General features: G+C 48.9%; 1 protein-coding gene across 5 annotated transcripts in view; it reads left to right on the forward strand.

Moving 5' to 3' along the window:
* Nucleotides 1-15000, forward strand: part of LOC143289046 (peripheral plasma membrane protein CASK-like) — a 661124-nt gene that overhangs the window by 180463 nt on the left and 465661 nt on the right. For all 5 annotated transcript variants that reach the window (XM_076597850.1, XM_076597848.1, XM_076597849.1 and 2 more), the window contains exons 3-4: nt 10614-10726; nt 12751-12856. In XM_076597850.1, the coding sequence (XP_076453965.1) occupies nt 10614-10726; nt 12751-12856 (219 nt within the window). The remainder of the gene's footprint in view (nt 1-10613; nt 10727-12750; nt 12857-15000) is intronic.

The following is a 15000-nucleotide window of genomic DNA, read 5'->3' on the forward strand; positions in this document are numbered from 1 at the left end:
ATGACACGAGGAGGGTAGTGGGTTACAAGGGGGAGGGGAGGATGTGTGTGTGTGAGGATGGGTTGTGTGTGTCCTGTTGCCCCAACTCCCTCACACCGTGACGCTTTCCACAAGCAAGGTTGATCTGCCCTTGCAATGCCCGTAACCAGGTTACACAACCCTCGTTGGTGTTGGGCTGCCATGTGAGTGCCCGCCCTTCTTGGCGGGGCAAAGGAGGGAAAGGTGACTGCAGTGAATGATAAGATCATCGATCGTGACGAGTGTGTGTGTGTGTGCGTGCGCGCGCGCGCGCGCGCGTGCTTGCGTACGTGGTGTGAGTGAATGCGTGTGTTACAGTCATAACTGGGTATTCTTCCGTCCGTGTGTAAAAATCAAGCACATTACCAGTCACAATGAAAACTCAAGATCACCGAACGACTGAAGTTTGGGGGACATTATATACACAACAAGAAACGCACTGGGCACACTGTTCAGACCCACATCAGCACGAATGACGTCAAAGTGAAGTATTTTGCCCACAAGCACAGCAGCCACGTATGACTGTAAGATGCGTGGTAAGACGGTAGACCGTCATGGACCGTTCTGGAAATCGTCATGGTGATAATGACGATGACGACAAAAACAACAATGACAGCAACAACAATAATTTCAAAAAACAGTTCGATGAGAGAATTTCAGTTTCAAGGAGGTGTGAAAACATGCAGAATGATCCGTATGCGGACGAAGCGAAGCCGAGGGTTTGTATATTTTTCTTCTTCTTCTTCTTCTTAGGGGGGGGGGGGGGGGGGGGGAGAGAGGGGAGAGGGAGAGAGAGCGATAACAGTAAGAGTAACTTTTTTCAGCTGAAGGCCAAAACCCCACGCCGAAGGGGATCACATTGAAAGAGGATGAGGAAAAACGAAAAGACACAACAGTATTAATGGACAACAGCAGTCAAGCAAACACAGCTGACGCTGAACAAGGTTCACCAAGTCAACAAGCCTCCAATATTTCTCCACACTGTGGATGACTGTTGTCAGTGGAAGGCACATTATCGGTCAGGACTCACTGGCCATGGCGCGGCGCGCAAACACATTTGCTGGCACTCTTGCATGTACACGCGTTCGAATGCACGCACACACGCGCGCGCTCTCTCTCGCACGCGCATGCACACACACACACACACACACACACACACACACACACACACACACACACACATTCAGACACACGCATGAGCGTGCACGGACCACCCCTCCCCACCCACGTCCCCCCTCTCTCACTCTCTCTCCACACACACACACACTCTCCCTCAATCTCTCTCACTCACACACACACACACGCACGCACGCACACACACACACACACACACACACACACACACACACACACAGAGTGACGGATTTTTTTAGGGCGTTAATCGGAGTCCAGCTGATCAGTCTTGGACAGAATGACTGTCATGTGATTGTGGGATGACTGTCATGTGACTGTGGGATGATGACTGTCATGTGACTAGGATGATGACTGTCATGGTACTGTGGGATGAATGCTGTCACGTGACTGGAATGATGACTGTCATGTGACTGTGGGATAATGACTGTCATGTGACTGTGGGATAATGACTGTCATGTGACTGTGGGATGATGACTGTCATGTGACTGTGGGATAATGACTGTCATGTGACTGTGGGACGATGACTGTCAAGTGACTTTGGGATGACTGTCATGTGACTGTGGGATGATGACTGTCATGTGATTGTGGGATGACTGTCATGTGACTGGGATGATGACTGTCATGTGACTGTGGGATGATGACTGTCATGTGATTGTGGGATGACTGTCATGTTACTGGGATGATGACTGTCATGTGACTGTGGGATGATGACTGTCATGTGACTGGAATGATGACTGTCATGTGACTGTGGAATGATGACTGTCATGTTACTGTGAGATGATGACTGTCATGTTACTGTGAGATGATGACTGTCATGTGACTGGAATGATGACTGTCATGTTACTGTGAGATGATGACTGTCATGTGACTGGAATGATGACTGTCATGTGACTGTGGGATGATGACTGTCATGTGATTGTGGGATGACTGTCATGTTACTGGGATGATGACTGTCATGTGACTGTGGGATGATGACTGTCATGTGACTGTGGGATGATGACTGTCATGTGACTGGAATGATGACTGTCATGTGACTGTGGGATGATGATTGGGGGGAGGGGAGATGAGAGACTGGGGTTCGGCGAGGGAGAGAGACAGAGAGATAGAGTCCCAGGACTAATGTTTTTTGACTTACGCTGAATACTTGTATCACCACGTGAAAATGTGCATGTCCTCTTTCCTCCCAACACATTCATTCTCTTTATGCATATCCTCGCATAAAATAAGGAACACCTAGTTGTGCCGCATTTGCAGGAAGTGAAAACACAAAGAAAGAGAGAGAGAGGGGTGGGTGGGGGGGAGAGATGGTGAGGGGGATCAGTTCAACACAGTGCATACATGAATGTAATGGGCAAAAAGAAGAATGGCTAAATGCATGCTCAGAACATAAAGCTTTACAAAATATACTATCGGGAAACAGCACAGTTGATTCAGTGCAAGTGAAATAAGGTAACACTGCCATAAACCTGCACGCACCGCACACGTGCATGCCACGTGTTTTGAACTAGAAAGAAGAGTGGTTACCTTCAGAGACACAAAGATGTCACGGAGGACAGTCAGAATCTGATGACACAGATTCCAAGCCACAGTCGTTCTCGTCACAATAATCCAACGATTAATAATCACTCCTAGCGACAGTTATTTTCCTCAGAGATTAATCGGGTGGTCTTACATCCCTGTCTGTCGACTGATCTCACAGCTGTGTCTGTTTCCCCCCTTCCCCTTCCCACAAGTCTCTGTCTCTGTCCTCTTTGTCCTCACGTGGTGTAAACGCACGTGTGAACTGTACAACTCTCAAACCAGCAGGTGGATGTGACACGGTCTCTCGCTCCCCACACCTCATCCCCTTTCCTCGCTTTCTCACCATCTTTCTCTCCTCTTTCACCCCGTCTCCTTCTTACTCCCTTCCTCCCTCCCCCCCCCCTCTCTCTCTCTCTTTCGGTATAAATACTTCCCTCTCCCTTCCCTCTCTTTTCTCGCCCACCGTCCGTCTCTCTCCATCCTGACAGCACTAAAGTGGCTCCGTTCACCACAATTCAATCACGGGCCCAGCACACCAACCTTCCCTGGAAATCCAAGGAAGTGCATTAGCATAAAGTGATGGCATGCCTTTTCCTTCGGACCCCCCCCAACCATTCCGCCCTGGTCTTCCTTCCACCCCTTCCTCCCTTCTGTGCATTCCACCCGCCCCTATTAAGGGTCTTCATGTCGGCAGGGTCTTCATTGTTCATCCCACTTCCCTCCCCTCCCCTCCCCTCCCACCAGTTAAATTTGGGGGTAGTGCATTTCACTGCACCTTCAACATAGAGAAACTGAATCGATAAAAGTTAGTAAATTGACGAATGTGTCTTTTTTTTCTCCGCCCTTGATTGAAAAGCGGAAGAATGGGGACAGGGGGAACTTGATTCCTGAAGGATTGAGATTATATGCATGGCCTTTTCTTCGAATTTGTCGTGTAGAAGATGAAGATGATGACGATGTTGATGATGATGAGGAGGAGAAGATATGAAGGAACAGAGTAAAGAAGAATAACAGCAACAAAAACAATGATCTAATTAACTCCTGACTTCACTCCTCACTTCCTGACTTCACTCCTCACTTCACTTCACTCCTCACTTCCTGACTTCACTCCTCACTTCACTTCACTCCTCACTTCACTTCACTCCTCACTTCCTGACTTCACTCCTCACTTCACTTCACTCCTCACTTCCTGACTTCATTCCTCACTTCCTGACTTCACTCCTCACTTCACTTCACTCCTCACTTCACTTCACTCCTCACTTCCTCACTTCACTCCTCACTTCACTTCACTCCTCACTTCCTGACTTCACTCCTCACTTCACTTCACTCCTCACTTCCTGACTTCACTCCTCACTTCACTTCACTCCTCACTTCCTGACTTCACTCCTCACTTCCTGACTTCACTCCTCACTTCACTTCACTCCTCACTTCACTTCACTCCTCACTTCCTGACTTCACTCCTCACTTCACTTCACTCCTCACTTCACTTCACTCCTCACTTCCTGACTTCACTCCTCATTTCACTTCACTCCTCACTTCACTTCACTCCTCACTTCCTGACTTCACTCCTCACTTCACTTCACTCCTCACTTCCTGACTTCACTCCTCACTTCACTTCACTCCTCACTTCACTTCACTCCTCACTTCCTCAATTCACTCCTCACTTCCTGACTTCACTCCTCACTTCACTTCACTCCTCACTTCCTGACTTCACTCCTCACTTCACTTCACTCCTCACTTCCTGACTTCACTCCTCACTTCCTGACTTCACTCCTCACTTCCTGACTTCACTCCTCACTTCCTGACTTCACTCCTCACTTCACTTCACTCCTCACTTCCTGACTTCACTCCTCACTTCACTTCACTCCTCACTTCCTGACTTCACTCCTCACTTCACTTCACTCCTCACTTCACTTCACTCCTCACTTCCTGACTTCACTCCTCACTTCACTTCACTCCTCACTTCCTGACTTCACTCCTCACTTCCTGACTTCACTCCTCACTTCACTTCACTCCTCACTTCCTGACTTCACTCCTCACTTCACTCCTCACTTCCTCAATTCACTCCTCACTTCCTGACTTCACTCCTCACTTCACTTCACTCCTCACTTCACTTCACTCCTCACTTCCTGACTTCACTCCTCACTTCACTTCACTCCTCACTTCCTGACTTCACTCCTCACTTCCTGACTTCACTCCTCACTTCACTTCACTCCTCACTTCCTGACTTCACTCCTCACTTCACTCCTCACTTCCTCAATTCACTCCTCACTTCCTGACTTCACTCCTCACTTCACTCCTCACTTCACTTCACTCCTCACTTCCTGACCACTCCTCACTTCCTGACTTCACTCCTCACTTCACTCCTCACTTCACTTCACTCCTCACTTCCTGACCACTCCTCACTTCCTGACTCCACCCAGGTGTGACTGGGAACCTGCCTTGTGTTGGGGAGAAATGGCGAAAGGGGAGGACTGGGCCCCGTCTTCCATTGCTGAGCTCTGGACTCAGTGGATATAGGCTGTGTGTTCACTTCCTATGCTGAGCCTTGGACTCAGTGGATATAGGCTGTGTGTTCACTTCCTATGCTGAGCTCTGGACTCAGTGGAGATAGGCTTTGTGTTCACTTCCTATGCTGAGCCTTGGACTCAGTGGATATAGGCTGTGTGTTCACTTCCTATGCTGAGCTCTGGACTCAGTGGATATAGGCTTTGTGTTCACTTCCTATGCTGAGCCTTGGACTCAGTGGTTATAGGCTGTGTGTTCACTTCCTATGCTGACCTCTGGACTCAGTGGAGATAGGCTGTGTGTTCACTTCCAATGCTGAGCTCTGGACTCAGTGGATATAGGCTGTGTGTTCACTTCCAGTGCTGAGCTCTGGACTCAGTGGATATAGGCTGTGTGTTCACTTTCTATGCTGAGCTCTGGACTCGATGGATATAGGCTATGTGTTCACTTCCTGTGCTGAGCAGTGGACACAGTGGATATGGGCTGTGTGTTCACTTGCTGTGCTGAGCCCTGGACATAGTAGATACAGGCTGTGTGTTCACTTGCTGTGCTGAGCCCTGGACATAGTAGATACAGGCTGTGTGTTCACTTGCTGTGCTGAGCCCTGGACATAGTAGATACAGGCTGTGTGTTCACTTGCTGTGCTGAGCCCTGGACATAGTAGATACAGGCTGTGTGTTCACTTGCTGTGCTGAGCCCTGGACATAGTAGATACAGGCTATGTGTTCACTTGCTGTGCTGAGCCCTGGACATAGTAGATACAGGCTGTGTGTTCACTTGCTGTGCTGAGCCCTGGACATAGTAGATACAGGCTGTGTGTTCACTTGCTATGCTGAGCATTGGACACAGTGGATATGGGCTGTGTTCACTTCCTGTGCAGAGCCATGGACATAGTGGATACAGGCTGTGTGTTCACTGGCTATGCTGAGCACTGGACACAGTGGGTACAGGCTGTGTGTTCACTTGCTGTGCTGAGCACTGGACATAGTGGATACAGGCTGTGTGTTCACTTGCTGTGCTGAGCACTGGACATAGTGGATACAGGCTGTGTGTTCACTTGCTGTGCTGAGCCATGGACATAGTGGATACAGGCTGTGTGTTCACTTGCTGTGCTGAGCACTGGACATAGTGGATACAGGCTGTGTGTTCACTTGCTGTGCTGAGCCATGGACATAGTGGATACAGGCTGTGTGTTGACTTATGCTGAGCACTGGAGCCGTTGCATTGCTCGGACGGAAGAGCCTAGTATGGTCGTAACCCACTACTAACTGTGTGTGTAGTATGGAACTAACCAATGGCCTAGTTCGGTCAACGTAGGCATTTAGTCACGTGTAACTGTCAAAAAGTTAGTTCCAAGCAATGCAACTGGCACTTGTACTCCGTGGATATAGGCTATGTATTCACTTCCTGTGCTGAGCCATGGACTCAGTGGATACAGACTGTGTGTTCACTTCCTGTGAATGTTTGATATCTTTTTTTTTCTTTCGTTATTTTTCTCGCATACATAGTATGATTTTTGGATGGATTTTAAAACATGTAGAAATATGACCTGAAGCTGACAGAGATTGGCTGTAAGGAGTTTCACATTTCTTGCGGTATGGGGTTTTAAAGTTTTCTTGTCTTTTTGCGTTTGTAGATTTTCTTTTGAAAAGTCTGTGTGAGTGCTCGAGCCCTCTTGCCTCGTTCGACATTTCGTTTGTTTTACTTACATTTCTTCCTTTCTTCCATTCTTCCATGGCGTCCTTGCTCGTTTCTTTCTTCCCCACCCCTCATGCCCCGTTCTGAAATATTTCCCCACCCCTCATGCCCCGTTCTGAAATATTTCCCCACCTCGTGCCCCGTTCTGAAATATTTCCCCACCTCGTGCCCCGTTCTGAAATATTTCCCCACCTCGTGCCCCGTTCAGAAATATTTCCCCACCTCGTGCCCCGTTCAGAAATATTTCCCCACCTCGTGCCCCGTTCAGAAATATTTCCCCACCTCGTGCCCCGTTCAGAAATATTTCCCCACCTCGTGCCCCGTTCAGAAATATTTCCCCACCCCTCGTGCCCCGTTCAGAAATATTTCCCCACCTCATGCCCCATTCTGAAATATTTCCCCACCTCGTGCCCCGTTCTGAAATATTTCCACACCCCTCATGCCCCGTTCTGAAATATTTCCTCGGCGTGTGATGTATTTATAGAGACCATTTCAACCGTCTCAATTCTTTCTCGGGGCTAATGATGGGAAACGGTGAAAATCAGTTCTTGGAATGTGGTGAGTTGGAAGCATGTGCGCAAACTATCCGTGGTAATTAATAATGGTTTCTTTATTTTATTCATTCTTGATTTTTCATGGTGTGTTGATTATTCCGGACGGTGAGATTTCAAGGAATAAACATCACAAGATCTTGAAGCCTCTGAATAACATCGTCTCGGGAAATTCTCGTCAAAAGACGAAGAAGGAAAGAATGACTGTAGGAGACGGATGAATGAAGCGATGGACGTACAAACAGACACACAGACGGACCGTGTAAAGACCGTGGATTATCTTCATCACAGAAGCAGATCTTGTTGCTTCTTCTCTAGGCTACACTGATGGTACTGTTGTGCTTTTTGTGTGTACGATAAAAAAGCAACAACCCCAGAGCCATTACCAGATCGTTGGTTGAGAAAAAGAAAAAGAAAAAGATTTCTATGTCCGCCTTTTGGATAAAAAGTACATCCACCCCACCTCCTCGCTCTCTCTCTTTCTGTCTGTCACTCAAGCCCCTCTCTGTCTGTCTGTCTGTCTGTCTGTCTCTCTAAGTGTACGCCGAAAAGAGAAGAGGAAAGCGAGCTCGTGGTAACAGAGCGGAGAGGGAGGGAAGAAAGAAGTATGCGCCACGCAGTTCAGTGGAAGCGAAGGAATCGTTATGACGGCTTTCCGGAGCGGATAATGGATGGACCTGACCTTCAACACACCAAACGTCGAACTCCGAACATTTCTTTTCTGGGGTCCCCAAGAAGGCGACTTTCTATCTGACTCGTCTGTTTGTCAGTCTTGTGATTTTTTTGTAATAGAGACGTTGAGTGTATCCTCGGGGGAAAAAGAAAGAAAGAACAGAACCCGGTCCTGAAATTTGAGAGGACTTTGCCTCACACTGAAACCCTTCGTTTGTCCAAAGGTTTGACCCGCCAGTGAAACGCCAGCTGAGCTCATTTCTTTGTGACGATGACCCACTCCTCACTTGTTCACCTTTTTCAAATAATCACGGCACACAGTTAAAGTTCGTTGCACGTCGAAAGATACCACACAAGAAACGAACGAAAAACGCTACTTCAAAAGACGAAACATCTATCTATCCATCTATCTATCTATCTGTCTGTCTGTCTATCTGTCTATCTATCTGTCTACCTATCTACCTAATCAGACAAACATGTATCCCAAAGAGGTGTGAACCGTAAAAGAAGATAACAACAGTAAGTGAAGATACGGAAAAGTTGATTTTTTTTTTTTCGATTTAAGTGCACGTTCCGTTTCAGCTGCGTACAAGGGGGAGGAGAGGGAGGGAAAGACACACACACACACACACACACACACACACACACACACACACACACACACACACACACACACACACACATAACACTGAGATTTTCGCGGAAGAAATGTATTTATGCGCTGTCACATATGACCTTTCTGTTGACAACACAAGTCGGCTTCTGTTTAAATGGCGCTATGTAAGTGTTTTTCACAGCAGTGCTGTGACGATGCTTGGGCATGGGCTTTGTCGGTTTTAGTTGCTTCGTTGAACTTTTTTGTGTGCGTTTGACTTTTTCTAGTGGCTGTGGGGGCTTCAGTATGTCGGCTTGTTTGTCTGCAAATAATCTGTCTGTCTATCTGTCTGTCTATCTGTCTCTGTCCGTCTGTCTCCTATCCTGCCCCCCCACCCCCCACCCCCCGGCCCTCTCTCACTCTCGTAATGTTTATGTTGTTGTTTTTCTCTGTCACGTCACATGGCTGTTCATACTGCAGGTGTTTTGTTTTTTCTCTGTTACGTCACATGGCTGTTCATACTGCAGGTGTTTTGTTTTTTCTCTGTTACGTCACATGGCTGTTCATACTGCAGGTGTTTTGTTTTTCTCTGTCACGTCACATGGCTGTTCATACTGGAGGTGTTTTGTTTTTTCTCTGTCACGTCACATGGCTGTTCATACTGCAGGTGTTTTGTTTTTCCTCTGTCACGTCACATGGCTGTTCATACTGCAGGTGTTTTGTTTTTCCTCTGTTACGTCACATGGCTGTTCATACTGCAGGTGTTTTGTTTTCCTCTGTCACGTCACATGGCTGTTCATACTGCAGGTGTTTTGTTTTTCCTCTGTTACGTCACATGGCTGTTCATACTGCAGGTGTTTTGTTTTTCCTCTGTCACGTCACATGGCTGTTCATACTGCAGGTGTTTTGTTTTCCTCTGTTACGTCACATGGATGTTCATACTGCAGGTGTTTTGTTTTTCCTCTGTTACGTCACATGGATGTTCATACTGCAGGTGTTTTATCCTGTTGGATTTTCCCCTGCGTGCAGCCGTGCTGTCTGTGCGTCAGTTTCTTTTGCTGATCTGTGCGCCTTGTGTGTGCCACAGACACACACACACACACACACTTACACACGCACGCAGGCGCGCACTGACAAAGACTGAACTATCATCACACACACACACACACACACACGTACGCGCGCGCGCGCGCGCGCCCGACCACGCACATAAACACTAAAACACATAAATTACACTTTTCGAGGGACATCACACACACACACACACACACACACACACAAACACACACACACACACACACACACTTTTCAAACGGTTGACTGTTCCCCCTCCTGTTGTGTGCAACTGTAAGGGAGAAAACTGAACTCTGGGGTCCACAGGCACAAACGTGGTTCTGGCCCTTGGTGTTCTGGCCCTTTGTCCATGGTGTGTCAGCACTGATTCTGAATTTACTCATTTATCTTCTGTTTCCATGCATTCTACCTTATCTTTGTTTCCATGCTCCATCTACTTTTCTTCAAGTTTACTAGATATGACAGATTTTAGTCTGTTTTACCCAGTGTCTTATTGTTTATTCCATAAAGGAGTAAGACTTAGTTTGGTTAAGATGTTTTTGATGAATTGCAGCCAATTGTTATACCCAGTGTTCTTTGTTATGTATTCCACAGTAGTCCCTTCGGATTATGTGTACCCGGTGTCTTGTCAACTTGGCAGTTAATTTCACTGTTGCCAGGTTTCTTCCAAATTCTGAAAGTACTGCTAACGCCATTGATTTCTCGTGTACGCCCAAAAGAATTGGAGAACATGTTACTTGATGACGTTGATAAGGATGTAGCTTTGAAAGACACACGTGAGACATTACAGAGATGTGTGTGTGTGTGTGTGTGTGTGTGTGTGTGTGTGTGTGTGTTGGCAGGGGCCCCTTCAGCCTGGTCCGGCGCTGCCTGCACAGGGAGACCCAGCAGCAGTTCGCCGTGAAAATCGTGGACGTGTCCAAGTTCACCTCCTCCCCGGGGCTGAGCATAGAGGGTAAGTGGGCAGTGTCCGGTCCTCCTGCCTCCCTCCCCGGCCCCACTCTGCTGGCCCTGCTTCATGGGGACTCTGTCTGCCTGTCCGTCCGTCCGTCTGTCTGTCTGTCTGTCTGCCTGTCCGTCCGTCTGTCTGTCTGTCTGCCTGCCTGTCCGTCCGTCTGTCTGTCTGTCTGCCTGCCTGTCCGTCAGTCTGTCTTTTGGTCTCACTTCTCCGTGTTTCTCTTTCTTGTCCTCTCACTGTCTGTCATTTCTCTCTTTCCCCCGCCATATAGGCAGCCACACTCCGTTTTCGGGGATGTACATGCTGGGTATGTTCTAGTTTTCATAGCCCACCAAACACTGACATGGATTACAGGATCTTTAACGTGCGTATTTGATCTGCGTGCGTATGCACACGAAGGGGGGTTCAGGCACGAGCTGGTCTGCACGTATGTTGACCTAGGAGATCGGAAAAATCTCCACCCTTTACCCACCAGGCGCCATCATCGAGATTCGAACCCGGGACCCGCTTTAAACAACCGGCTATTGCGCCGGTCATTTCGAGTTTTCAGCTATGTTTTGACGGGCTGGTAGTGACACAACCTAGCTTTCTTCTGATTTCGGACAAACCCGAATAGCTGCACTCGCTTTTGCAGTGCAATGAAGGGGACAGAACCCAGGCAGTGGAACATTTCGCGATTTTCGGCTGGGATAAAGATAGTTACTTCCCTTTGGCTGTGGCGCCGCAGAGTAAAATTCAGGGGACAACATTTCGGCAGGACTGCTGACTGAACGTGCTCGCTGGGTCTTATCGACACTAGTTTCGCTTTATTTATTTATTTATTTTTTTTTTTGGAGGGGGAGGGAGGGGGAGGGTGGGGGGGACTTGACGCGTTCGTGCAGGAGTGTGTTTGCGTGAGATGAGGTAAGTGCACGCACATGCACGTGCCGGCTCACGTCTGAGCACCCATGCGTGCAACCAGGCATGAACAGAACCATTCGTTCACATACGCGTGTGCATGCGCGCGGGCGCGCTCGCACACACACAAACACACAATCGCGCGCGCGTACGCACGCACACACACACACACACACACACACACACACACATATACACGCTTGAGCGCGCGCGCGCGCACACACACACATACACACACACGCGTGCGCGCGCGCGCATGCGTCACCCATCTCTTTAATCAGGTAAAAAGCAGAGAACGGGACAGACACAGCTTGCAGGCAGAAACAATGCGGTGTGGTGATCTCTGTCTCTCTGTCTCTCTCTCAGAGGACGACCAAGCAAGCATGTTGTCACGGTATACTATCGAAGAGGTGGGGTAAAAATGAAAAGAGGAAGGGTGTGGGGTGAGGCTGATGTATGAAACCAGAACAGGACAGGACGGGACAGGATAGGATGCAGCGTGACGTCAGGACAAGAGGACAGCGCGGGATGGGCAGGACAGGGGGGATGGGGGGGGGCAAGAATGGTGGACAGGATTTTGGGTGTATTGGGGGCGGGGGGTCGGGGGGGAGCAGGGTTTATGGTGGACAGGAAAGGACAGGGCTGGAAGGAAGTTGAGGACAGGACATGAGGACACGATGAGTCAGAAAGTATCGCGGACAAGTAATCAGTACGTTCTGTCTGTCTTTTTTTTTTTTTTTTTTTTTTGTCTTCGTTGGAGAAGCCTGATGACGACACTGTACGCGAACGTAGGCAGACTGGACAGTGTTGTGGACGTGTTGGATCTGCTGTCCTGTGTCTTCCATTGTTGGATCTGCTGTCCTGTGTCTTCCATTGCTGGTTCTGCTGTCCTGTGTCTTCCATTGTTGGACCTGCTGTCCTGTGTCTTCCATTGTTGGACCTGCTGTCCTGTGTCTTCCATTGTTGTTCACAATGAAGTTTACAATGGTGACAGCGAGGAAACACCACTTGCTGAAGCACTGCGCTTTGGAATGATGATGGTGACTATGATGATGTTGATGATGATGTTGATGATGGTGATGATGAATATGATGATGATGAAGACGATGATGGTAATGTTACAGACCTGAAGAGAGAGGCAACAATATGCCACATGCTGAAACACCCCCACATTGTGGAGCTACTGGAGACCTACAGCTCAGAGGGCATGCTCTACATGGTCTTCGAATAGTGAGTTCTTCCTCCCTTCCTTTCTCTGTCTGTGTCTGTCTGTCTCGGTCGTGTCTCTCTCTGCCTCTGCGTGTCTCTGTCTGTGTGTCTGTCACAGAGGACTGCGTGTGTTGTCCTGTATCCTCTGCTCCTATGTCTGTCTGTCTGTCTGTCTGCTCCTATGTCTGTCTGTCTGTCTGTCTGCTCCTATGTCTATCTGTCTGTCTGCTCCTATGTCTATCTGTCTGTCTGTCTGCTCCTATGTCTATCTGTCTGTCTGTCTGCTCCTATGTCTGTCTGTCTGTCTGTCTGCTCCTATGTCTGTCTGTCTGTCTGTCTGCTCCTATGTCTATCTGTCTGTCTGCTCCTATGTCTGTCTGTATGTCTGCTCCTATGTCTGTCTGTCTGCTCCTATATCTGTCTGTCTGTCTGGCCTCTCATGTCTTCATTGCTGTCTCAGTCTCTCTCTGATCTCTCTCTTATCTGTGTGTGTGTGTGTGTGCGCGCGCGCGCACGCGTGCGTGCGTGCATGTGTGTGTGTGCATATGCGTCCATGTCTCTCATTGATCTGTGTGTGTGTGTGTGTGTGTGTGTGTGTGTGTGCCTCTGTCTCCCTCTGCCTCTGTCTCCCTGTGTCTCTCTCTGCCTCTGTCTCTCTCTCTGCCTCTGTCTCCCTGTCTCTGTGCCTCTGTCTCCCTCTGCCTCTGTCTCCCTGTCTCTCTCTCTGCCTCTGTCTCTCTGCCTCTGTCTCCCTGTGTCTCTCTCTGTCTCTCTTTGCCTCTGTCTCCCTCTGTCTCTGTCTCCCTCTGTCTCTCTCTGCCTGCCTCTGTCTCTCTCTGCCTCTGTCTCCCTCTGTCTCTCTCTGCCTCCCTCTGTCTCTCTCTGTCTCCCTCTGTCTCTCTCTGCCTGCCTCTGTCTCTCTCTGCCTCTGTCTCCCTCTGTCTCTCTCTACCTCTGTCTCCCTGTCTCTCTCTCTGCCTCTGTCTCTCTCTGCCTCTGTCTCCCTCTGTCTCTCTCTGCCTGCCTCTGTCTCTCTCTGCCTCTGTCTCTCTCTGCCTCTGTCTCCCTCTGCCTCCCTCTGCCTCTGTCTCTCTCTGCCTCTGTCTCCCTCTGCCTCTGTCTCCCTCTGCCTCTGTCTCCCTCTGTCTCACTCTGTCTCTGTCTCCCTCTGCCTCTCTCTGCCCCTGTCTCTCTCTGCCTCTGTCTCTCTCTGTCTCCCTCTGCCCCTGTCTCTCTCTGCCTCTGTCTCCCTCTGCCTCTGTCTCTCTCTGTCTCCCTCTGCCTCTGTCTCTCTCTGTCTCCCTCTGCCTCTGTCTCCGTCTCTCTCTGTTTCTCTCTGCCTGTCTTCCTCTGTCTCTCTCTGTCTCCCTCTGCCTCTGTCTCCCTCTGTCTCTCTCTGCCTCTGTCTCCCTCTACCTCTTGATCCACCCTTTCTCTCACTCCACCTTCTGCTGCTCACCATCCCTGTGTGTCCCTGGTGCTGTTTGGATGACGTTGCAGTGGGGGTAGAAACGAGACCACACCAGAGAGGGAGAGAGGGGGGGGGGGCAGACAGACAGAGAGAGAGAGAGAGAGAGAGAGAGAGAGAGAGACTCACGTAATAACATTGTTTATTGTAGTATTCATTTCTGTTGGATTTATTATTGTTGCATTTTTGATATCTCCCATTCGACAAAGGACACAATTCTTCCATTGCCGTTCTGCGAAGAGCTCTTGTTAAATCCGCAAAATAACCTTTCCTTCTGGAAAGTTATAAGGAGAAAAAAAAGAGCGAAAGAGAAAGCTGAAGTGGGGAAAGGAGGGAAGAAGGGGGGAGGGGGGGGGGGGGGGGGAGACAGCGATCGCAGAGAAAGGGTGGTGAATGTGGTTCAGGGTTTTTGTTGTACGAAGATACATCAGAATGATGTGAGCATCGTTCACTTACTTGAAGACGGGGTCTGCTGTTCTTCAGATATGGGCTGAGTTATTGAGGGGGTGGGGACTTTCTGTCTACTCCTCCCCCCTCCCTCTCTGTCTGCCTCTGTCTGTCTGTCTGTCTGTCTCTCTGTGTCTGTATGTCTTTCTCCATACCCTTCTGTTCTTTCTTCCCCCCCCCCCTTTCTTGTCTTTATTTCTTGTTTGTTTTTTCTTGTCTGTCTGTGCCACCGACTCTCTTCTTCTTCCCT

The sequence above is a fragment of the Babylonia areolata genome, chromosome 13 (assembly GCF_041734735.1).
Source record: "Babylonia areolata isolate BAREFJ2019XMU chromosome 13, ASM4173473v1, whole genome shotgun sequence".
In the NCBI taxonomy this organism is placed as follows: Eukaryota; Metazoa; Mollusca; class Gastropoda; order Neogastropoda; family Buccinidae; genus Babylonia; species Babylonia areolata.